At 31.9% G+C, this 25,109-nt stretch overlaps 3 protein-coding genes across 5 annotated transcripts; 1 reads left to right on the top strand and 2 right to left on the bottom strand.

The window, feature by feature from the left end:
• Nucleotides 1-940: 940 nt before the first annotated feature.
• On the bottom strand, nucleotides 941-2,477 carry LOC108221214 (chromatin remodeling protein EBS-like). Its single transcript, XM_017395113.2, has 5 exons — nucleotides 2,408-2,477; nucleotides 1,749-2,085; nucleotides 1,501-1,569; nucleotides 1,284-1,395; nucleotides 941-1,117 (listed from the first exon to the last, which is right to left on the bottom strand). The coding sequence occupies exons 1-5, from the start codon at nucleotides 2,475-2,477 to the stop codon at nucleotides 941-943; spliced, it is 765 nt and encodes a 254-aa protein (XP_017250602.2).
• Nucleotides 2,478-4,645: 2,168 nt separating this feature from the next.
• On the bottom strand, nucleotides 4,646-6,181 carry LOC135149919 (chromatin remodeling protein EBS-like). The gene is made up of 5 exons (XM_064086062.1): nucleotides 6,112-6,181; nucleotides 5,454-5,790; nucleotides 5,206-5,274; nucleotides 4,989-5,100; nucleotides 4,646-4,822 (listed from the first exon to the last, which is right to left on the bottom strand). The coding sequence occupies exons 1-5, from the start codon at nucleotides 6,179-6,181 to the stop codon at nucleotides 4,646-4,648; spliced, it is 765 nt and encodes a 254-aa protein (XP_063942132.1).
• Nucleotides 6,182-11,498: 5,317 nt separating this feature from the next.
• On the top strand, nucleotides 11,499-22,362 carry LOC108221196 (uncharacterized). 3 transcript variants are annotated; one of them, XM_064080259.1, is made up of 9 exons: nucleotides 11,499-11,727; nucleotides 11,828-13,397; nucleotides 14,220-15,604; nucleotides 16,244-16,583; nucleotides 17,238-18,968; nucleotides 19,913-20,711; nucleotides 21,679-21,779; nucleotides 21,877-21,968; nucleotides 22,074-22,362. In XM_064080259.1, the coding sequence occupies exons 2-3, from the start codon at nucleotides 12,201-12,203 to the stop codon at nucleotides 14,907-14,909; spliced, it is 1,887 nt and encodes a 628-aa protein (XP_063936329.1). In that variant the 5' UTR covers nucleotides 11,499-11,727; nucleotides 11,828-12,200; the 3' UTR covers nucleotides 14,910-15,604; nucleotides 16,244-16,583; nucleotides 17,238-18,968; nucleotides 19,913-20,711; nucleotides 21,679-21,779; nucleotides 21,877-21,968; nucleotides 22,074-22,362. The 3 variants fall into 3 exon arrangements, with proteins under 3 accessions (XP_063936329.1, XP_063936335.1, XP_063936336.1); XM_064080265.1 differs by having other exon boundaries at nucleotides 11,499-13,397; XM_064080266.1 differs by lacking the exons at nucleotides 19,913-20,711; nucleotides 21,679-21,779; nucleotides 21,877-21,968; nucleotides 22,074-22,362 and having other exon boundaries at nucleotides 17,238-18,969.
• Nucleotides 22,363-25,109: the final 2,747 nt, after the last annotated feature.

The raw sequence follows: 25,109 nt of genomic DNA, 5'->3' as shown, positions 1-25,109 counted from the left end.
AATGATAAACTCTTTATTTAGTAATAAAAGTTTGTAGATGGAATTAAAACGAATATATATGGTTAGAATCTATATAAAATTTTCTTCATGAAGTCATCAAACCATTAAAATAATAGAAAAAAATAAATTCAACATATAAACTAAAGTAACAATTATAGGTAAAATATGTACAAAATTGATATTATATATTTATCACTAAAACCTTTTAATGAATCATTTTTTTTAATGAATCATTTTAAGGTAACGAGAAAGCGAAAGCTTGTGTTAAAATATTTTGATTGCATCACACCGTTTCATCTCTGAGAAGACTACAATACACAATTAGTACATCTACGAAATATATAATGAAAATAGCTCTATATTATTTTTGTTTATATTTTTTTCATTTGATATACATTGAGCTAGTTCCGCACTTTGAGTTACATTAAAATTAGCTTGCATATGTGATTGTAAGTTAATTAACAATTATCATTTAGTCTTAACCATCTATCTTCACTCACTTAATAGATGTTCTAAATTGCTATAATATAATTAACATGGGTGAAAAATTAAATTATATAATTTTTAAATTAAATGTCGTATTTGTTAAAAAAAATAAATTGATTATTTATTTTGGATGCTAAATTATAACAAGCAATTATTCATTTCTAGATTACTAGAAAATTTAGTGACTAGGGATAAGTAGATTACAATTTTATTTGATTTGAATGAAATATTGTGCATGCAACTAGGCCAATTTTATCATTAAACAATATGCAAAAAATAAATTAAAGATAAATAATAACAAGATGGTGTTGATAATTATATATAATGAGATGTACAGGTAACTTTTGTTCTTTGACGTTGGGGATAGGAACCCATAATTTTGTCCATAAAATTTATTTATTTTCCGGTTCAAAATTTTGTGTTTGAGCCTTTATCTTGGACCTTCTTAGTTTCTTCACACTTCATTTTCATCCATTCCTTCTGCCTGGTCACCAAGTACCTCTTCGTCCTCTTCCACAAGAGTGTCTTGTTCACTACAAGCTCTCTTCAGACCTTTTACTGATGTGGAAGATGCTGATGAACTTATTTTGCTAGAGGCAGCTGTGACATTCTTATTGGCATCCATCATGGCCTAGTCAATCAATCAAACAAACTACATATCAATATAGCTTAATTTGTACCATTATATGATATTATAGGACCTTTAACCATAAATCAATAAGGAATTAAAAACGGATATATTGATTTTCAAATAGCACGTCTAAGTTCCTGGAAAAATTATAAGGCTTTTAACATACCAGGGGATACTCGGAAGATGTTGAGCAATCATCATAAGAGCACTCATCACAAATATAATGAGTTAGCTTTTTTATTTGCTCAAGAGTCATTCCTATACACATAGGATGAAACCTACAAGCATATATAAAGTATTATGATCAGGTGCTAGCAGTTAATATAATTTGATATAAACATATCGACATTCAAGAATTTTAAAAGATGGAAACTGGGACGTACCTATCATCGCAGGTAGAACATGGTAGCGTTAATTCATCGGGATTATACGGCAACTCACATTTGCAAAACCTAATTTAGGAATTCATGCAGAAGAAATTACGAACCATGTCATTGAATCATATTTATATATGTACTTCACTATAATAGACAGGATTCCGGAAAATTGAAGACGTGTGTGAGTTTTATTATCCTTTTAAATATGAAAATTTCGAATTAATGTATCTTGAAAGAGGACAAAAAGAACTCACACTTTAACACGAACAGGAGTCATAATTCCATAAACATGTTGGTACTGGAAACGACTATAAAAATCTTCGGGACCAACATGTTTTAGTCTGGCATATTGATCTACTGAATATATATTGCACTTTCCTGTGATAATGGTTGCATCCCGAGTGTCAAAGTGGTCAGACATGAATAACTCTTTTTCACCATGAAATGATCTTCTTCTACCTAGAGTATGCTCGGGCTTGTAGTACCATCTTAGCTCAAATTCAACGTTACCATGTCTGTCAGCTTGTAATTTTTCTACCCGAGCTACAGAACTAGGTGCAGATAATGATTTCATAAACACGCAATCTCCGGCTGCATAAGGAACAAAAATACAGAAATTTTAGTTGAGGAAGAACCCAAAATAATATAACTAAAAGAATCACTTCGGTCACTAAACAAAAAATTAGAAGTGAATCCTTTTATAAGCATTATAAATATTTTACTGGTGTGACGATTTGGATAATTAGCCCTTTCTAACATGTTCTTATCAGCTGTGCAAGTTCTGTCATTCCAGAAAACTAAAGCACAATATCTTGCATGTAATTCAGTATGTGACCAAATATATATTTGTCTAAGAAAAACAACCCAAATTATCAATCTAACAAAGACTATGCCCACAGACTTGTAAACTTACCCCTAATAACTTCTCTGGTTCCTTGAATGACATAGAAATCCACCGGTCTGTTGTTTGGTGTGGCCGCCATAAAATTATGTCTAGTTGAATACTTGTAATATTGAATTGTATAATATGGTGGAGATAGGTATAGCTGTGACGAATTAGTGAATTATGTGTATACTTATATAAGATGGAGAGTTGTGGAGAGTGTTTTCAAATTTTCTGAAGTTTTTAGAATATCTGATTTAGAATAAGGAAGGAAAATTCTTTTTCCTTTTTGGTCATGAAAGTTTTATATTTGATTGAATATTATATTCCAATTCTTTATGTGATATGTAAAGAAAAGGAAATATAATTTATTATAATAAAAGATTCTTCTATCTTTTCATATCTACCAAAAAAGATAATAAAATGTACAAAATATGAATTGTATTATTAACCAAAATTTTCTAAAAAATCACCTTTTTAAAATAAATGATTCTATCTTTTAGAATATCGACTTTAATTAAAATAAGGAAGGGAATTTCTTTTTTCCTTTTTGGTTATAAAAGTGTTTATATTTTTTTGAATATTATATTTCAATTTTTCATGTAAGATGAAAAAAAGAAGGAAAAATATCATATTAGAATATAAGATTCTTGTACCTATTCATATCTACCAAAAAAGATAATAAAATATAGAAATTTTCTAAAAACATCGGCTTTTTAAAGTAAATGATTAAGATTTGACAATTATCAATAGCCCACTAGGCCTTAAGGCCCATTGCTTTGGCCAAATTTTCTAAAAAAACATTTTTTTACCACAAATGATTAAGATTTTACACTTGAGCAGGCTAGGCTTTAGGGCCCATTGCCCTTTCCTTTTTATGTCCACCTTGTATCTAGGGCTACTAGGCTTGAGAAGACTATTTGTTCACATAATTCTTTATACTCTAAATGTCTCCTATCCTTCTATGTCTTGTCATTGGTGATATGCTTAGACTATTTATATTCAAAATTTCAATGAAATCCATATTTGGAGTTAGTTTTTTGTTAAACAAATATTAATTTTTTCATTTAGGTCAAGTAAAAAAGAGATTGTATGATTTAAACATGCAATTATGGTTATAAATTTGTCTATAGATACGTGTTAGTATATCGGTCATCTACTTTAACCTAATACATGATCTTCGATGTTTTAATATAATATATAATATAAAAAATAATGACATAAAATCACCAAGTAAATTTCATATTTTGTAAGAATAATAAACCCTTTATTTGGTAATAAAAGTTTGTAGATGGAATAAAAATGAATATATATGGTTAGAATCTATAAAAAAAAATTCATGAAAGTCATCAAACCATTAAAATAATTGAAAAAAATAAATTCAACATATTAAATAAAGTAACAATTATTGGTAAAATGTGTACAAAATTGATATTATATATTTCTTACTAAAACCTTTTAATGAATCCTTTTCTCAAAGGTAACGAGTAAGATACCAACCTCTTAGGAGAACATTAGCCAAGTGGGCCATGATGCCCTTTATTATATTATCGCTTTCTAGTGAAAGCTTGTGTTGAAATATTTTGATTGCATCACACCGTTTCATTTTAGAGAAGAATATACATAATTAATACATTTACGAAATATGTAATGAAAATAGCTTTATATTATTTTTGTTTATATTTTTTCATTTCATATACATTGAGCTTGTTCGGCACTTTGAGTTACATTAAAATTAGCTTGCATATGTGATTGTAAGTTAATTAACAATTATCATTTAGTCTTAACCATCTATCTTCACTCACTTAATAGATGTTCTTAATTGCTATAATATAATTAACATGGGTGAAAAATTAAATTATATAATTTTAAAATTAAATGTCGTATTTGTTAAGAAAAATAAATTGGTTATTCATTTTGGATGCTAAAAAATAACAAACAATTATTAATTTCTAGATTACTAGAAAATTTAGTGATTAGGGATAAGTAGATTACAATTTTACTGATAAGCAAAAGAAAACTTTATTTGATTTGAATGAAATATTGTGCATGTAACTAGGCCAATTTTATCATTAAACAATATGCAAAAAATAAATTGAAGATAAATAATAACAAGATGGTGTTGATAATTAAATATAATGAGATGTACAGGTAACTTTTGTTCTTTGACGTTGGGGATAGGAACGCATAATTTTGTCCATAAAATTTATTTATTTCCCAGTTCAAAATTTTGTGCTTGAGCCTTTATCTTGGACCTTCTTTGTTTCTTCACACTTCATTTTCATCCATTCCTTCCTCCCGGTCACCAAGTGCCTCTTCTTCCTCTTCCACAAGAGTGTCTAATTCACTACAAGCTCTCTTCACACCTTTTACTGATGTGGAAGATGCTGATGAACTTATTTTGCTAGAGGCAGCTGTGACATTCTTATTGGCATCCATCATGGCCTAGTCAATCAATCAAACAAACTACATATCAATATAGCTTAATTTGTACCATTATATGATAATATAGGACCTTTAACCATAAATCAATAAGGAATTAAAAACGGATATATTGATTTTCAAATAGCACGTCTAAGTTCCTGGAAAAATTATAAGGCTTTTAACATACCAGGGGATACTCGGAAGATGTTGAGCAATCATCATAAGAGCACTCATCACAAATATAATGAGTTAGCTTTTTTATTTGCTCAAGAGTCATTCCTATACACATAGGATGAAACCTACAAGCATATATAAAGTATTATGATCAGGTGCTAGCACTTAATATAATTTGATATAAACATATCGACATTCAAGAATTTTAAAAGATGGAAACTGGGACGTACCTATCATCGCAGGTAGAACATGGTAGCGTTAATTCATCGGGATTATACGGCAACTCACATTTGCAAAACCTAATTTAGGAATTCATGCAGAAGAAATTACGAACCATGTCATTGAATCATATTTATATATGTACTTCACTATAATAGACAGGATTCCGGAAAATTGAAGACGTGTGTGAGTTTTATTATCCTTTTAAATATGAAAATTTCGAATTAATGTATCTTGAAAGAGGACAATAAGAACTCACACTTTAACACGAACAGGAGTCATAATTCCATAAACATGTTGGTATTGGAAACGACTATAAAAATCTTCGGGACCAACATGTTTTAGTCTGGCATATTGATCTACTGAATATATATTGCACTTTCCTGTGATAATGGTTGCATCCCGAGTGTCAAAGTGGTCAGACATGAATAACTCTTTTTCACCATGAAATGATCTTCTTCTACCTAGAGTATGTTCGGGCTTGTAGTACCATCTTAGCTCAAATTCAACGTTACTATGTCTGTCAGCTTGTAATTTTTCTACCCGAGCTACAGAACTAGGTGCAGATAATGATTTCATAAACACGCAATCTCCGGCTGCATAAGGAACAAAAATACAGAAATTTTAGTTGAGGAAGAACCCAAAATAATTAACTAAAAGAATCACTTCGGTCACTAAACCAAAAATTAGAAGTGAATCCTTTTATAAGCATTATAAATATTTTACTGGTGTGACGATTTGGATAATTAGCCCTTTCTAACATGTTCTTATCAGCTGTCCAAGTTCTGTCATTCCAGAAAACTAAAGCACAATATCTTGCATGTAATTCAGTATGTGACCAAATCTATATTTGTCTAAGAAAAACAACCCAAATCATCAATTTAACAAAGACTATGCCCACAGACTTGTAAACTTACCCCTGATAACTTCTCTGGTTCCTTGAATGACATAGAAATCCACCGGTCTGTTGTTTGGTGTGGCCGCCATAAAATTATGTTTAGTTGAATACTTGTAATATTGAATTGTATAATATGGTGGAGATAGGTATAGCTGTGACGAATTAGTGAATTATGTGTATACTTATATAAGGTGGAGAGTTGTGGAGAGTGTTTTCAAATTTTCTGAAGTTTTTAGAATATCTGATTTAGAATAAGGAAGGAAAATTCTTTTTCCTTTTTGGTCATGAAAGTTTTATATTTGATTGAATATTATATTCCAATTCTTTATGTAAGATGAAAAGAAAAGGAAAAATAATTTATTATAATAAAAGATTCTTCTATCTTTTCATATATACCAAAAAATAATAAAATGTACAAAATAAGTTGAATTGTATTAATAACCAAAATTTTCTAAAAAATCACATTTTTAAAATAAATGATTTAAGATTTCATACTTAGGCGACTAGGCCTTAAGGCCATTTTCCTTGTCAATTTTTCTATAATTTGTTTTATATAATAAATAATTAGAATTTCACACTGGGGCCAACTATAGCACACTAGGCTTTAAGATTCATTGCCCTTATCTTTTGAATTGTCCACATATAGGTTAAATATAACAAACATACGTTAAATATGTACAAAATTGAACTAAATATAACAAACATAGGTTAAATATGTACAAAATTGATATTATATATTTATTAATATTTGAATGAATCATATTTTTAAAGATAATGAGTAAGATATCAACCTCTTAGGGCCAACATTAAGTAGGCCAAGATGGACCAAGATACCATTTATCCGGCTTTCCAGTGAAAGCTTGTGAACATCATCCTTGGCAGAGAAGTTTGAGAGCCGCTTTAATGTTGTGTTTGGTTGGGGTGAATGAAAATGAAAGGAATGAAATGAGATTTGAACTATAATTTAGTGGAATGTATAGTAATTTCATTCCTTCCACCATTCTATTCTTATCACCCTTAACTAAAGCTCAAACTCTCCATTTTGTGAAGGAATGATCCATTCCTTATCATGCCTATTTTCTACCCAAATTTTATCATACCAAATTTCCTTTTATTTTTACTCATTCCATTCCTTTCCATTCCATTCACCCCAACCAAACACAACATAAACATAAAAGTACACAACATAAACATAAAAGTAGAAGTGTACATGATCGAATCTACTGCCATAGGAGTGAAGTCATTGAATTCCAGTCAAATTTGGACAAGGATGTTGATGTAACAAGTCCACGCCAGAGTCATAAGATGTTATGAAACTCAAAGGAATTGACGGCTGAGCCTGTCAAGATTACGATAATTGTTAATAAACATAAGATAAATGGTTATCTTGCAAGAAGTTTGAAAGATCAAAATCTAAGGAGATTGTATTCCTTAAAATAAAATGTATTTAGGTTACTTTATAATTCACTGGATTACATAAATATCATTCTCATTCATTCGTAAACTTGATTGTTCAAACCTCTATCTCTAAGTAAAACACTTAGAGCTGGATATTCATTTCCAAATTGTTGTCGCATTCAAGATTAATGATAAATTAATGTTGTAAACATAGTCTTCATTTTTACATTGCTACACGTCAATTGTTATAGCTATTAGCTAAAAGAATTTGAATTTTAATAGTTTGTATTCAACCAATCTTCAAACACGACCTATCATATGTGTGAAAATATAGAAGATTATCGTAAATAGAATAATCTTCTTGAAATTATTTTAAGATATTTAACTAAGTTTATCAATTAGAGTGAGTATAATACAAATGTAATAAAATGAAAAATGATCATATATCATTTGATATATAAATATTTTAAGTTTTTTGCCTACCCAATCCATGTACTTTTCTTGAAATTATCATATTGTCTTTTCGGAAATATGAATTTTATTTGAAATTTTTATATTTGATCAAATAACATATATGTTTGGATAAACAAAAGAATTGGCATTTGAATTTCATTTAAAATTTAAAACACTCAAATATTGGTATAAATTTGATAATTTGAAATGAAAGCTAAGATTATGTTATTTCAAATCCATCATTTGTACTACATAAAACATGTTATCAACAAAAAAAATATTTTTATTATAAATTCAATGAGGCGTTGGGAATCAAATTAGAATATATTCTAGATTGAAATATTTAACTATGTTAAGATTTTGAAAAATATTAATTTCTTAAAATAATATACAAGTCATATGAGTTAAAATTTATTACACATTTTGCATCAACTTACATTAAAGACTATTTATTATAACCATTCAAATTAAATTTAAATCAACTTTAACTTAGGTCTAGATATCTATTAATCATGTTATACTTGGTTTCAGTTCTCAACTGTATGATGAGAAAATGGCCTTGACTAAAGTTTTAATATTACTTGCCCAAAATACCGAGAGTCGGTTACAACTCCCTTTCTACCTAATACTACTTGGATTTCTTAGATGTAAAATAGAGATTATTATAAATCTTCTTCATATACACAAGCAAATGCCCCTTTTAATGCATACATGGATCAAGTTGTAGAGGAAAAGTGGGTTGGGTTCTAGATTCCGTGGATGAAATTGAAGTTATGTATCAATTGGGTTATGATTTGGAATGGCCTGTATATATTCGTGTGGGTGTATGGTGATGAATAGAGTGGCATTGGTGTTGTGCAGCTGTTGTCGGCGTCGGTATGAAGGTATGGTGGCAGTGACGTTTAGTTTGTTAGAATTGAGGAGTATGTAATGTGTGAGTGTGTGATGGTGGGGTGGTTGGTGGGCATGATAAATTACGACAGTGTTAATCAGAGGTTTCAATTGAACTAGTGTAGCGGTGTTGTTAAACTGGTTTGTGGCGACGATGTTGACTTTGTCGCGACGGTGTGCAAAATAGTAATAAATGATAGGTTGGAGGTCGTGATAAGGCCTAGCGGGGTTGGGTTTGAAAACCGTTGCGTAAATGGTACTGTGTTATTAAATTGGAGACTAGTACTCGTATTTGGTGTATGCGTATAAGATGTTTTCACGCATTCGCCATTATAATTAAATATAATCCGAGTAAAAAAAACAAAAGCCACCTATTTTGATTCATTTTAGTATCTTTTGTTTGTTTGTAATTGTGTAACTAGTCAATAGTTAAAGGTTATTATAATAATTATAAACATTCTATAATATTTATCAAAATCAAAAAAAAATATTTTTAATTAGACTATTGGTATTGATATCCATGAGAAGGAACATTTCAGTAGGCTTATATGTTATAATAATTATAATGCATCTTTGGATCAAAAATACTCCTTATTTTATACATTTTATAAGAATAACAAACTCTTTTACATAGGTATTATAAATTAAAAAAACTAGTAACAATGCAATATTAAAAAATATTATTTATTTTATTATCTACAATATTATATATATATATATAAGCTCAAAAATTAGAGTTATCTCGATAGATTATTATACTTAACATGATTCAAAACGGGTTAATTGGCAAAAAGATCACTGAACTCATGACCAATTAACTTGCAGCTGAGTCATTGAACTCAAAAAGTTTGCAAATAGATCACAGAACTAAATTTAACTTGCAGTCAACTCACTGAACTAATAAAAACCTTGCATTTAGGTCATTTGTGCCGTTAAGTATCAATTGACTTTAACGGAATCCGTTAAAGAAAAATAAAAATTATAAAAACTTTGAAAAAAAATTTGATTAATTTTTTTAAAAATTCTGAAAACCTAAAAAATCTGAAAATTTTGGAATTTTTTAAGAAAATATTGTTTTTCAGAAAAATATGAAAAAATATAAAAATTTCGAAAAAAATCTTAAAATTTTAAAAAACCGAAAAAATCTGGAAATTCAAAAAATATACCTAATTTTTTGAAATTAAAAATTTTTAGAATTTTTTCCAAATCTCCATATTTTTCAAATTTTTAAATTTTCAAAATTTTTAGATTTTTTCGAAGTTTTTACATCTTTCGTATGTTTTAAAAAACTACATATTTTCTTAAGTTTTTTCAAAAGTTTAAGATTTTTTTAAGTTTTCATAAGTTTTTAAAAAATTCGAATTTTCATATTTTTTCAATTTTTTTATTTTTTTTAACGGACTCCTTTAAAGTCAAACAATACTTAATGACGCAGTAACCTAAATGCAAGTTTTTATCGGTACAATGAGTTGACTGTGAGTTAAATTTAATTCTGTGATCTATTTGCAAACTTTTTGAGTTCAGTGTTCCAATTACAAGTTGGTCATGAGTTCAGTCATCTTTTTAGCTATCATGTATTATTATATTTTATTAAAATTAATCTTCATAATATTGAAAATTATAATTGAAATATAAATAACAAGATAAAGGAGAGTAATAAAAATGATGGGACCAGACTAGGACGATCTATCCCAATAATTTATTTACGTTATTTTGGCACGTATTTTGAGAGCCTCTCATAAAGTATAGTTTCATATATAGTACTTATTTTAAAAAAATTCGAGAATAAAATTTTGATGTTTAAATTTTTATTCACAAAATAAATTAAGAAAACATTATGTTTTATAAAAGTCTCAAAAAACAACGTAAACAACCTGCGAATTTTGGTTGAAAATTGTCAAAGTTTATGTATACTAATTTGATTAAAAAAATTATGAGTTAAAAATTATGTTTTTTCCGAAATTCAGTGTATATTTTTTTTAAATTATTATTTTAAAAAATGTAAAATGTAGTAATTAACTTTAACTAAAATGAATTTTCAAATAACATAACATCAATTTTTATATTGAAAATATCAAGCACAGATAAATAAATAAATATATGGCCCACTCTGGTACTCAACTATACAGCCATTTTTGATGGATGGGCTCACCATTTACACACACAATTCCCGCGCAAAAACCCTAGGGAGACTAACGGGGGTGTATTCGATTGGGATTTTAATACATTGTTTTTAGTCTATGGATTTTAATGGATTGTATGGGATTTTGATTTTTTGCGGATTCTTAATGAAATGTCGCAGAGTTGATAGGATTTAGGTACAATGCTTCAAAATCCCATTGAATTTGGTGAGATTTCAAAAAATTTAAAATACACTGAAGAATGCCACAAAATCCATCATTTTATTAAATGAAAAAAAATCCATCAGCATTTGAATACCATCAGATTTTAATGGATTTTAAACAATCCCAATTGAATACCATCGGATTTTAAAGCATAATTTAAAATTCCAATTGAATACCACTAGATTTTGTAGCATAGTTTAAAATCCCAATTGAATACCCCAAGATTTTAATAGATTTCAAACAATATCAATCGAATACCCTCGGATTTCATGAATGCAAAAAAATGCTTTAAAATCCCAATCCAATATCCCCTCTAAATTGTGTTGGTTAGCAATAGACTTAGCAATGGAGGAAGAGGAAAAAATAGACAAGAAAAGAAAAATCGATAGTAGTGCGAATGATAGATATGAATTAAAACAAAAGAAATCTCGTGGTGAATTATCTAATGATAAATTATGTGAAGAAGAGTTGTTGGAGTCTCCTTGGAGTAATTTACGGCTTGTTTTATCTCTTCAGGAGGCAGAGAAGAAAAACATTGATGCTCAAAGGTCAAATTTAACTTTCTATGTGGTTGCTTGATTGATTATAAATTTTGATTATAAAGTTACTGAAATTTTAATTTCAACTATAACCAAAATTCGAATGCAGGAAGATCGAACTTGCATAAAATTATGTCAAGTACAGAGTTAGTGAATCCGAAAGTAACAAACAGATTGTCGGGATTTCACGGCTAGTAGTTTTCGTAAACAATTGGATTCAGTTGTTGTTGATTTCCAAGGAGGGCTTGTGTTTGGATCATAGATGCTGGGAAATCTTGAGGTTTTGTTTGGACCAGTCTATAAAGCATAAGGTTTCCCTGAGCTTCAAAAAGGACTTATTACAGGTTATTTAGTGCATTGTGAGTGATGTATCCTCCCGCCTCTCCGAAGCCTTTCAAAGCCATGTATTGGATTTCTACAATATTGTACTTTATTGAGTTTCTTGTATTTTCGTGTCCCATGGCGGGATTGCAAAGAAAGATATGAATTTATGGGTTTCGACAGTTAAGTCGGTCCTCACTCTGATTCGGGAAATTCTACAAGACAAACGGGAGGATTGTCAGATTGGTGTTTTTGTCTTGCACTTCTCATGCGTAGTGATCGAGCCATATACCAATTATTTGAAGCTTCATCCAACCGGAAAGGAGGGTTTTAACAAGATCCTAGAGAATCTTCTGGAGCTTTTATTGTACATTTTAGATGTCTTGCATCCACACTCAAGTGATTGTGGATGGAAAGGTAATTTATGGAAGTTAATTAAACAAATTTTGTCCCAAGGGTTGTTCCACCCTATTCACATTGATGGATTTATGAGTTTACAAAGTCTGAACAAGTATGTGATGTCTTCTGATTATCAAAAGATACGGAATTCAAAGGTGGTTGTTAAAAGTTATCACAGACACTTCTTTGATAAAGTTTATGAGATTATGATTGGGACCAATGCATTGCCATTAGGTAATAATATCGGGGAGCTTTTCCGTTCGTATGTTGACTGTATAAAAAAGCAAAAGGAATTAATTGTAGTTGGAGTTAGAGGATCTGGGCAGTTGCAAGATGGATCTAATATTGGTCAAATTGCCACAGTTTCTTCTAAAAGGGGCAGCGCCGGTATAGTGGGGAGTCATACTGCAAGTGGTTTAAATCCAGACACTAGGAAGTTGCTTTTCAATTTCTTTATACAGTTGATGGAACCTCTTCTTGGAGAGATTCGTACTAAACTTCAAGATGAATCGGAAGTTGGACCTTTTCTGTCAACTGCTCATTGCACCATTAAATCAGTAAATAAACTACTTGTTAGCTTTATACATGAAAATGTGTATGTACGCATAGAGGATACCTCTGACGGAGCCTTTCTTAATTTCCTAAAAATGGCTTATGGCACTATTCAGGCCTTGTCTGCCAGAATTGAACACATATTTCCATCATTGATCGATTCAGATGAGAGGATACATAAAGAGGTTATAGTCCTAATTGATAAGGATCTTATTTCTACCTTTAAGTGCTTATTAGAAATTGAATGGGAGGTTTTTGGAGATGAATTGGAAAGCTTGTGGCTTATGATGATCTCACATGGGGCCTCTGGTCACTTGGTAATGGATAAGTCAGAACAGTCCTTGTTAATTCCAGGGATAATTCAACTTGGAGTCCAGGTTATTAGCCTATATAGTGAACTTCGCCAGGTTAGTTTGTTAACTTTATATATTTTCTTTCAATTTTTTAATTTTTAAAAATCTAGATGAACACATGGCAGAAAATATTAGCTGTTTGTCCGACTTTAGTATTTGCATGTGTCATGTTTTGAAACCTAGAATATTCAGACTGAAACTAGCATATAACTGCATTTTCTACCATCTTTAATCAGAGAATCTGTGCATGTGGACATATACAGATATTGTTTAAGTTATGGTCTCTTTTTTCTTAGCTAATTGCTGATAGCTACGGGAATTTTTTTGTTGTATTGGTGACACTTTGTTGTATTCCATCAAGCTATTTCCCAAATGTATATGAACCAACCATCTTATGGTTCTCTCTGTATATTGTTGTTCTTGCTTACTTTTCTTTTTATTCAGTGTGGAAAGCGAGTGGGAGTTCTTTTTATTCAGTGTGGAATGCGAGTCGGGGGGGGGGGGGGGGGGGGGGGGGGGGGGGGGGGGAAGTTGCCTAGTGCTGATTGATTCTGCTAACATATGATAAAGAGATTGGACATATACGCAACTTTACAAATTAATTGAGTTTTCAAGGGTATCTACCGAAAGTTTTGAAATTTAAACTGTGGACAACCAGAACAATGGTAGTGTAGCAGATAACGCAAATTTAAATAGATTTACCTGGAATTTACTTTAGAAAGATTGTAAAAGTTGTGCAGTCAAACTATAGGTTCCACTGGGAAGTTGGCCTACCTCCCAACAATCTCGCTTCTTCTAAGTACCTATTTCAAAAAACATGCAATAGAATGGTCATTAAAAGTTTGATCTTATATCTTACCCTTTGAAATGGTGTAGGTCAATATTGCAGTATTTACACTGTGTAAAGCCGTCAGAGGATTGTTATCTGTTGGAGATGGTCAGATGTGCTATTCAAATGTGTGGAAACCATCAGTATATTGTGAAGAACGTGCCAAAATTTTGAGGATAGTATTATGCTCTCATGAGTTTAGACTTTCAATTTATAATGCTATTAAGTTCATACCAGAAGGGCAAGTGAGTGGATTTATACAACTGCTTACAGCAGATGTTTCTGAGTCTCTTGTTTGGATGGAAGGTGATTGTTCAACAAATGCTAGAACTAAACCTGGTGAGCTAGGTTCAGATAATTGTAGTTTTCCGTGCTTTAAGCTAAAAGCAGAAGTTCTTGGAAGGAGTTTATCTGAATTGTATTCGCTAATTCTAGATTCAGTTACTGCTACCACTGGCAATAGTACACTAGTCGGAGTTACTGTAAAAGATCTGATTGGAGAAATCCGCCCTAATATGCAGTGTCTGGTTGGGGTACAGTCAGACAGTGTTTATTCCTTCATGTCGACATTGACAGGGAGAACTATCACTATGGAAGATGAATGCAAGCATGTTTGTATGTCCACCCTGGGTGGTTGTGTTCTTTCGTCTGTATATGTCTTCCAAAAGCTTAAATCGGCAGGTACTGAGCCTTGTGCCCCCGGCTATATCAAGAAATATGTTAAGAAGTATGGGTGACTCCTGGCTGGTGAGGACGAGTAAAAAAGATAAAGGCTATTTTTCTTGGATTGTCCAGCCTGCGGCTTCTCTTCCTTACACAATAAAAGAGGTTTTACGTATTTGCAATCGAAATTCCTCTGCAGATTACCCCTCCCTGATTTATGTATTGATTACCATGACTTTCCAGAGGCTTGTTGATTTGAACAGGCTGATTAAATCTAACAAATATTCACAGTACAAAAAAATCAAAAAAACAGGAACAACAAGTTTCCGATTTGATAATCAATAACGATGAAGAAGTTTCCAATTTGATGCATGAAGCACAAGAGTTGACCAGTTTTCTGGTGGAATACATCCCATTAGACAAAAATCAGCTAATAGCTAATGATGTCAAAGACACTGAATTGTCTGTCCAAAGTTTACCTAATAATGATGAATGGGATTTCAGTATTAGTTCTATGAATAAAAAGTCATTGCCTACGGCAATCTGGTGGATTGTTTGCCAGAATATTGATGTTTGGTGTGCCTATCCTGCTCAGGATAAGCTGAAGGATTTTCTTTCGCTCTTGATTCAAAGTTCTCTTCCTAGTTCAAAGAACAATTTTAGTGTCTCTGGAGAGCACGTTTTCGATAAACATGGACATATGAAGACGATTAGGCCAAATCAAATTTCAGTTGAACTTTTCAGAAATACTGCTCTATATGAACAAAGTGTAAGTCGATTTATAGATTTGAAGGATATGCATATAGTTTTGTGTTATTACTTGTTTATATGCTTAATGCAAGTAGAGGGTGAGGTAAACACGGTTGCTAGGGGCCAAGGCCCTTCCTAAATTACCCAACTTCTGTGTGTATGGCTTTGAAGATAACATGGTGCAATGTCTAGCTTGTAATATTATTAACCATTGCTTGTAATTTTTGACATATCTAGACTTCTCAGTATAAGCTCTGAGCCATACATATATCCAAAGTGTTATAACCTCTAGGAATTTGACTAGTAGTTGAGCCCTTTTGCTCATGTCTCCAACTGAAGGTTAATTATAAAAAAATAAGACTAACATGTTAGTGTGATGACCCCACCCCCACCACCACCACCACCACACACACACACAAAATAAAAAATTGGTACTTCGTGAGCAACTACTAGGAAAGATTTTAAGCTACATTGATGAGCGGCTATTATGTATTATGTGTTTTTGGGGGTATACAACCGTCCCTCTATTTGAAACCATCATTGCATTAGAATCTCAGTATTGTGTTTGTCCTAATATTTTATCATATATGTTTTTTTAGCTTCCTATATATAACACTAAACTACTTGCAATGTGAGATATTCATATTGTCTGTTATAGTTTGTTTGCAGGCACATGGCATCAAGTTTATTCAAAATTTTGAAGAATTCAGTATCACCAATATTTAGGATAGTGAAATTTATTTGAATGCACTACCTGACTGGTTGGTCTTATCAAATTCTTCTGAAAGTTCAAATGTTGCTTTAAGTAACATTGATGCCGTGCAAAACTATTTATTGGTGGCAGAGCCATTTTCTTATTCATCTGATAAGCTGCACCTATTTAAAATCAAGATTGAAGATTGCCAAAGTCTGCTGAAGCTTATATGTTGGATGCCAAAAGGATATTTAAAGACGGAATCTTTATCAGATTATACAAATTGTATTATCAATCTTGAAAGGTACTCCCCCTATACTGTATGTAGAACACACATATGCATTTCACCTATCATAAGCAATGATTATATATTATGATGTTGATTGTTCATCTGAAATTGTATTTAAGTATTTGTCAACAAACAACTTTATATCTGTTAATTTCAAAAAAAAATTAAAAATACTTTGTATTTGTTATTAGCTTAAGTGTGCATATGGCTATTTTGGTAGATTGATAATGTTGGTTCATTCCATTTTTCATGCTAATTCAGACTGCTATTAGAACTTTGGAACTGTATGCTGTAGGTTTTCCAACTTCAGGATTTTCATTCCCTTCCTAACATCTTACTGTTTTCTTGTTCTAAATCTTTCATCTAGAGTTGTAAATAATCATTGTCAATAATTGTACAAACATATGGTATGGTTACTTAAATGAGAAAAATGGACACAGGTGCCTTAGGCTTAATATTATGTTAAAAGGAAAAAGTATATGGTGTGAAGTGGTGGAATTCTAGGTTCCTATCTGTGTTGGCCGAAATGGTTTTTTTAAAAGAAGACAGATGCATATTGGGGGTCTAGTTGCTCCTTTACAGTCTGAATAATATGCTAGGCTTTCAAATTTGTTATTTTTTATCTCAATTTACATATGTTACATTGACAATTTGCATCTCACCTTCCAGGCTTCTACTCGGAAGTCTAATAAAGTTTTCTAGTGCATTACAACGCCATGAATCTCATGAGCTCTTCAGATTGTTTGTGTTATGTCGGAAGGCCCTTAATAAGCTAACAATGGTATATGAAGAGAGGATGAAACCTATTCGTGATATTTCTACTTGCATTCATCATGAGAATTCATTTCCAACTTCATGGCTTTCAATGTCACTATCAGCAGTGGTTGAGCTTCAGCACATGTTTCTGGATGATTGTGCTTCCCAATCAAAAGCATTGATCTTATCCTTGATGGACCACACATCATACATGTTTCTAAGATTCAGCAGAGATCAATTTAAGCATGTTATTAGCACTCTAACGAACCTTGTGAAGAAATACCTGATTTATGTCTTGACACTATAGTCAGTATCGCTGAATCACTTGTGGAGCAGGCACGTAAGTCACTTATTTCTCTAAAGGAAACCCTTTCTAGTAAAGACGTGAAAAGTTGTACAGTGCAAGAAATGGAAAAAATTTCTCCCACCATTTCTTGCATCCAGGGATTTTTGTGGGGGCTAGCATCTGCTTTAGATGAAATAGGTGGGGAAAGATGTGAATTCAAATCGAAGTCATTAAAATTGAAATGTGATCCTTTCTTGAGAATTCGTACTCACATCGACGCATATGCTGAATTTATAAGTGACTTCATAAACATTATGTTTCTTGAAAAGGATCATGATGATGTGTTGCTTCTGAAGGTGTCTTCTAGCAAAGGGTATGGTAATGATCCTGACTATAATGTGAAGCAACAAATTTCTCAAAATGCAAAGGATCATTTAGCATTCAAGATGAATGACAAGTCTAACATAAGACAAAGTGTTCTACGGAAACATGATGACAGGGCTAGTTTTTTTACAAGGATTAAGTTTCAGCAACAATATCTGAAGAAATCTATATTATTGAGGTTTTTAAGAGGTGAACATCTTGAAGCAGCATATTTTCTCAGACAGCTATTTATTGCTTATTCAGCAATTTTAAGGATTAATCTACATACTATCAAGAGCGAGTTTCTTTCAGCAAGCTGGAATCCGACTTTTGTTGGTATGGCTGAGGTTTTGTTGCTGGAGTTTGCAGATATGGTTGAGTTGCCTCATGAACTTTGTTTTGTTTGGCTGGATGGTATTGCCAAATTTATTGAAGAGTTAGGGAGGCAGTTGTACACAGCTGAAACCACCTTGACCAAAGATGAAGCCACCTCGACCAAAGATGAAGCCACCTCGACCTCCTCGACCACCTCGACCAGAGATGAAGCCACCTTGACCAAAGATGAAGCCACCTAGACCAATGGTGAAGCCACCTTGACCAAAGAAATATATAATATGCTCAATAATATGCACCTGAGGGCCCTAGGAAAATGCATTGCCTTACAGGGAAAAGAAGCCACTTTAGCATCTCATGAGACCGAGTCAAGTATCAAGACTGTGGATGAGCAAACCAAAATAAGTGAATCCTCATATGGCCGACACTCCCTAAATGAATTGAAAGCAAATTTAGGAATGTCATTCAGAGTTTTGGTTGAGAACACTCCTGTGCTACGTTTGAAATATACAATCAAGGCAATTGAGAGAGCTGTAATTGGATTACATAAAGGGTCAGAGTCAAACTATCAAATATGTGCTGGAAATTTAGAGGGAGGCAAGATTTCCTCAACTGTTGCAGCTGGTGTTATTGCTTGGATTTGGTTCTGGAACATGTTAAAGGTAATATCGTACTAGCATCCTTTGTCACTTAGTTATCATTTTCGTAATTTTATGTTGTCATTCATCTATAATGAGATCTTGTTCTTGCATAATATGAATGATTACTTGTACCATCTAGAAAAATAAGATTGTCAGGCATACCATACGACGAGCAGATTAAACATTTCCAGAGGTGTCTCCTATTTTTCTTTCCTTTTTATGTAGGAATATGTACGAGTCATTATTACGTCAAAATGGCATAGATATTTGAAGTAACACATGGCATATATTTCATTATTCTAAATCTTCTCGAATTTTATTGATAAGTTTGAGTCATGGTTTTCCTGAACCGAGAATATATATTTAGCAAGTAAGAAGCCTTCATGTAAGTGTATAACACGATGTCCTTGATAATTCGCAGTTCACGACTGATTGATAATTAATGATAATGTTCTGTTACTTGATTATTTACTACTTGAGTCATAAACTCCTATGCAAAGGGAGCATGTATATCATTCATGCCTAGCTTGTTACAAGTAAATATAATTGAAGGTTCCAAGGGCTGAATTAACAGTCAGATCTGATACAATGTGAACTGCAAAGGAATCTTATTTAGCTGAGTCCTTGAGATAACAGTCACGACGAGTCCTTATATTTCTGTAGAAACGGGCATAAGAGGAAAATCCATATGTATGAGAGACATATTATATAACTGATAACTCCTATTTTACAACCAGGAAATGACCAAGGATAGTTCTTATCATGGTTTGTACTTATCATGTTTAGTTAAATCTGGAAATTTAAAATCCGAAACAATTGCAGAGAAGAAAGTATTATACACTGTTACCAGAGTGTCTGTCATCAGCTATCAGAGTATACCATTTGCTGTATGTCTGTGTCAGTTGTGTTTCTCATTTAATTGTTTACAAAGCGTGCAAATTTCTTAGTACTCATCTGCTTTGTAGGAAGAAAGTGTCTGCCCGTGGTAAAAAAACACATTCGGAATATAGTTTCTTGTCTGTTCAACATAATCCTGCATCTGCAAGGGCCGAGTTTGTTCTTTGCCAATACTATTCCTTATAGTGCAGATGCCACTCCTGATTCAGGATCTGTTGTGCTTATGATTATTGAAGTACTGACCAGAGTTTTTGGAAAACATACCCTGGCTGAAGTGGATGGCTATGTTTCACTGTCACTGCGCATATCTGGAGGACTTTTTCAAAATATACTTAAGCATAAAGTTTCCAAAGCTAATGCTTCATCTACGCTAGTTCCAGATTCAATTGGCAGTGAGATCTTAAAAATCAGGGATACTTGTGCCATAGATCGAAAATTTATGATAGAACTTTATGCTGCATGTTGCCGATTCCTTTGTACTGTTCTTAGGCATCAGAAAAGGCATGATATCTTTCTAATTACTGGTCCATGATGATTTTTCTCTATCTTTATTTTACAGCCATTTATCAAAACAATTTGCTAAACAGAAATCTGTAACCTACTAGCCTTTAATTTATGTCCTGTTACATAAAAGTAATAGTTTCCGATTTATCCCAAACAAATAGTCACATTAATAGTTTTCCTGTGTTAATTTCTCATTGTACTGAGAGTCAGCATTGCAGTGCTTTACTTGAAGGTGCTGTACACATTTTACTTTGTTGCTTGGAAACGGTAGATGTTGATCCAGCTACTACAAAAGACTACTTTGCTTGGAAACTGGAAGGAGAAATTAAGTGAGCTCATTTCCTCAGAAGAAATTACGAAGAGGTGTGTGTCTATATATAACATGTATTAATGGTACGAAATTAATCACATTTACAAGCTTTTTGTTGTGATTTATAGTCGATTTATGAGAAGTTGCAAATAATTTTGCATCTATTCACCTTTGGTGATACAGATACGTTGATGCAGCATGGATGCATACGGATAGGAAATAGTTGCAATTTTAGTTATATATGATTTACTTTCTTTCAAAAGAAAATTGTATATATTAATCATTTCAATCTATAATGTTGCCGTTGTTTTCTGTATATTTCTGCCTTCTGCCATTTTTGTTCTATTTTTATCAGTGTATGCATCATGACTTGATTATTTATGTTTCCTGAATATGTGCATAAATTAGTAAAGACCACATGAACAGATGATTTACCCCCCCCCCCCCCCCCTCCAAATTAATTGAATCTTAACATCCATATCCATGCATGCTATGCTAATCAATATGAGTCCAAAGCTCTCGTCTTAACTGAATCAGGTGTCCTAGGTGGTTAGTAATAGTAGGCAGGTAGCCGAATTAGATACTATTTGATACCACCAGATTGATAAATTTGTGTTTTGTATGGCTAGGCTAGATAATACTTTCTTTGATGGTCTCAGTTATTTCCTTTTAATTGCTATTCTCTTAAAAGATTTCATGATCCAGAGCAAAGGAGCATACCTTTGTAATCAGTTGTGAAATTTTCGAACCTTGTATCCTGAATATCCTTGCTACCTCCTTCTATATGCTACTTAGTCATGAAATTCTCATCTTTCCATTACTTTATGGTCATGTATTGCATTTAGGTTAATTAAGTCTCTTTGTTTGTTCTTCTGAATAAATCCTGGTATGATTGTAATTAAAACTAAAAACGCTGCATATAATACGTAGTTGATGAAAGCAGTTGCCATTGCAAAACATAGAGTTTGCTCTGAAGATTCTACTCAATTAAGTCATTGCTAATTGTTCCTTAATTTACAGGTACGACAACAAAAGGATGTTCTAGGTTCCTGTGTTCACTTATTATCCGGTTACATATTGATTTATTCAGGAGGTGGTCCCTGTAAAATGGGCATTAGAAGGTACACACCCAGCATTATGCTACAATCATCTGCCCTCATTACTAAATGCTCATTGAAAATATTTTCCTCAGTCTGAGTAACAAAGTTGAATTTTCAGGGATATTGATGAAGCCCTGAGACCAGGTATCTACGCTTTAATAGATGCTTGCTCAGCAGATGATCTTCAGCGCATGCATACTGTATTCGGAGGCAAGAAAACTTGGATTTTAAAGTTTAAAGTTTTTTTAAATGGTTAGATCTTATTTTGTCAAGTTTGATGCTTATTCAATATCTTTGAATTTTGGTGTTGCGCAGAAGGTCCTTGTAGAAGCTCTCTGGCTACTTTGCAACATGATTACAAACTCAATTTCCAGTATGAAGGGAAACTTTGATAACAGTGCATTCATATTTCCAACAGGAGGGTACAACGAAGCCAGATTTTTTTTATTTTTTTAATATTATATTTGTCTATTTCTGTTTTCTTATGTCGTCATGTTTATTTGCTTGTTACGTTGCTTTTCGTTTACCGTCATTTGGTCAGAGTATAATGATATATAGTAATTTCTCTTTTAAATTTGCTGATGTATAATATCAAATTATGCCACACGATAGAAAGTCCAGGTGGTGTTTAGGCTGTTTGGTTGATGGGTGAAACTGAGTATGAGTGGTGCGTAGAGCGGATAATTTGATACATGAAATGTGAATAAGACACGAAACAAGGGGTGTGTAGAACGGACAATTTGATGCACGACATGTGAATAAGACGTGAAATGATATGAAAAATACGGATATGTTTTGATTTGTGATACACAAAATTTCACGATAAATTTAGTGTCGGATGTGTTTTCACTTTCAGTACACGAAACTGTTCGAATGTACACGAAATAAATATATTTATAAATTAATATATATATTTTATTTATGTACACGAAAAGTACTCGACACATTTCGAATTGGATATGGGTCTCATATTTTGACATCTTGTTGAAGCAGGTGCCCTAGTCTTCTCATATCAATATTATATCTCAGTTTCTCAAATATTGATATAGGATGTGATTTTGTAAGTATATCCGTTAGATTATCACAGCGAATTTGTTGCATATCAATGTCACCGTCCTCTTGAAGTTCATGGATGTAGAAGAATTTTGGTAGAATGTGTTTTGTTCTGTTTCTTTTGATATATCATTCCTTTAATTGTTTAATACAAGTTGAGTTGTCTTCAAACATGACTATAGGACTGCCTGAGATGTTTGATAATCCATATAATTCTCGAATATGTTGAATAACAGATCGCAATCAAATACATTCTCTGCTTGCTTCATGAATTGCATGTAACTCAACATGATCGGATGAAATTACTGCCACGGTCTATTTTGTAGACTTCCAAGAAATAGCACTACCATAATATGTAAAAGATAACCAGTTTGTGATCAACATATGCATATCTGATATTTCTTATTTTGATTATTTGAAAGAAATAACCAAAGATCAATTGTCCCATGAAGATATCTCAATATATGTTTTATGTCATCATAATGTATCTTATTTGCATCAGAACTGGATCTCGGTAACAGGTTCACGACAAATACAATATCAAGTCGTGTGTTATCATATATTGTTCAGCTACATATACAGATGGAATAGTAAATCTTGACCATCTCCAGATCCTGGCGAATGAGTGCTGACTACCGATGATGTCACTAAGTCAGATCATGATCAGTTTCCTAACGCACATTGAATTAGTATTATTAATATTTTAAATTAGTGATGTATGATGCAAACATTCCTGTAATACAATTGGAATACTCTGAAAGGCTAGCGTTTGAATATAAGGGAAGAGTGAACAAAAAATAGATATTTCATAAGATTTTTAAAGAAGATTATACGGTTTCAGTCAAGATTTAATTTCTCCAAGATGTCTAATAGAGGCGGCTTCTCTAGTACTGCAAAAGAAAAAAAAAATCTTAGATTAATTACTGTAGTTCGAAGGAGTTCGACTAATTTTGAAAGTCTTCCAAGAAGAATAACCATTCTTTATACTGAAAAGAATATATATCTTCAACCTCTTTAGATGGTTTATAAATGAGGATGGTGTTAGAAGATTTTTTAGGATGGAAGATCAACTGAAAAAAGCTAATGATGAAACTCTCGGATTTCTACAAACAAAGTTGAATACAAATATAGAAGAGGAGAAGTTTTTTAATGTCACTTTAAAAAGACAGATCAATATCAATCTTGAAAAAAAAAGGAAGCTGGAGAAGCAAATAAAGTGAAAAGATCTTTAAATCTGCTTAGCCTAGAGGAGTATCTCTCATTTGTAAATTTTTTTGAACTCAACTATGTATTCTTTACTTATGAATCTGTAGTAGTGTTTTTACTCGTAAAAAATTGAATGTATTTTTTGTTTAGAGCTTATAGGAGATTTCTTCTAAGCAAAATACTGTAATTTGAAACTTTATTCAATATGAATATAACAGATTATTTATTCAGTATGTATATAGGAAAAAATTATATAAAGACCGTTGTTTTATTAGAGACCTTGGAGATTATACATGTACGGTAAACTAACATGTTTTGTATAATTTATTCATTCGACTCACAGTCCCAGAAGATATCGAAGAACTTCTGTTGGCATATCCGTCCAAATTTCTAGTAGTAGGATAGTTTGCGAAGACCTGTGTTTTTGGTAAACAGCCACTCAGGTCTCAGCACTACGACCCTTTTGTGAGCGTACTCAATCAAACGAGTTATTAGGAAGTTATAAGTAATGCAACTACGAATCTCATGGAGAGTTTGATCCCGGCTGAGGATGAATGATGGTGGTAATCAAAATGAACTATTCTAATTCTATGAGGTTGAATTAACCTCAACAACTCCTGAGAGCAGTTTCAAGATCAGATTATAAGTTTTTATGGGAAAATGAATGAAAATTCGCAGTTTGTATGGCTGTTCCCAAAAGGCCCTATGAATTTTTCAATGTTGTGTTTGTAGAACATGTATAATCTCTAATGTCTCAGATAAAAAATAATCTCCATAGAACTTAACCCATAGTATTATTAAATTTTAATTTAATTTAATTAAAAATATAACATATTTATTGATATTAGAATTATCAAAATTATATAAATTTATTATATATTAAAATAGTAATATTTCAAATCTTCTTCACAAATTGTATCTCCATCATTTCAATCCTGAATTAAAATTTTAAAATTTATTCCTAAAAGAAATTTACAATATATAACCTACTTCTTTCATAAGTGGGGAACACACAAAATGTTACTCCCTCTGTCCCTCTCATTTCTTTACAGTTACCATTTTGGGATGTCCCTCTCATTTCTTTACATTACC

This window comes from Daucus carota, chromosome 1, assembly GCF_001625215.2.
Source record: "Daucus carota subsp. sativus chromosome 1, DH1 v3.0, whole genome shotgun sequence".
Taxonomy (NCBI): domain Eukaryota; kingdom Viridiplantae; phylum Streptophyta; class Magnoliopsida; order Apiales; family Apiaceae; genus Daucus; species Daucus carota.
The sequence above is the reverse complement of the archived record's forward strand: the minus strand, read 5'-3'. Positions and strand labels throughout refer to the sequence as shown.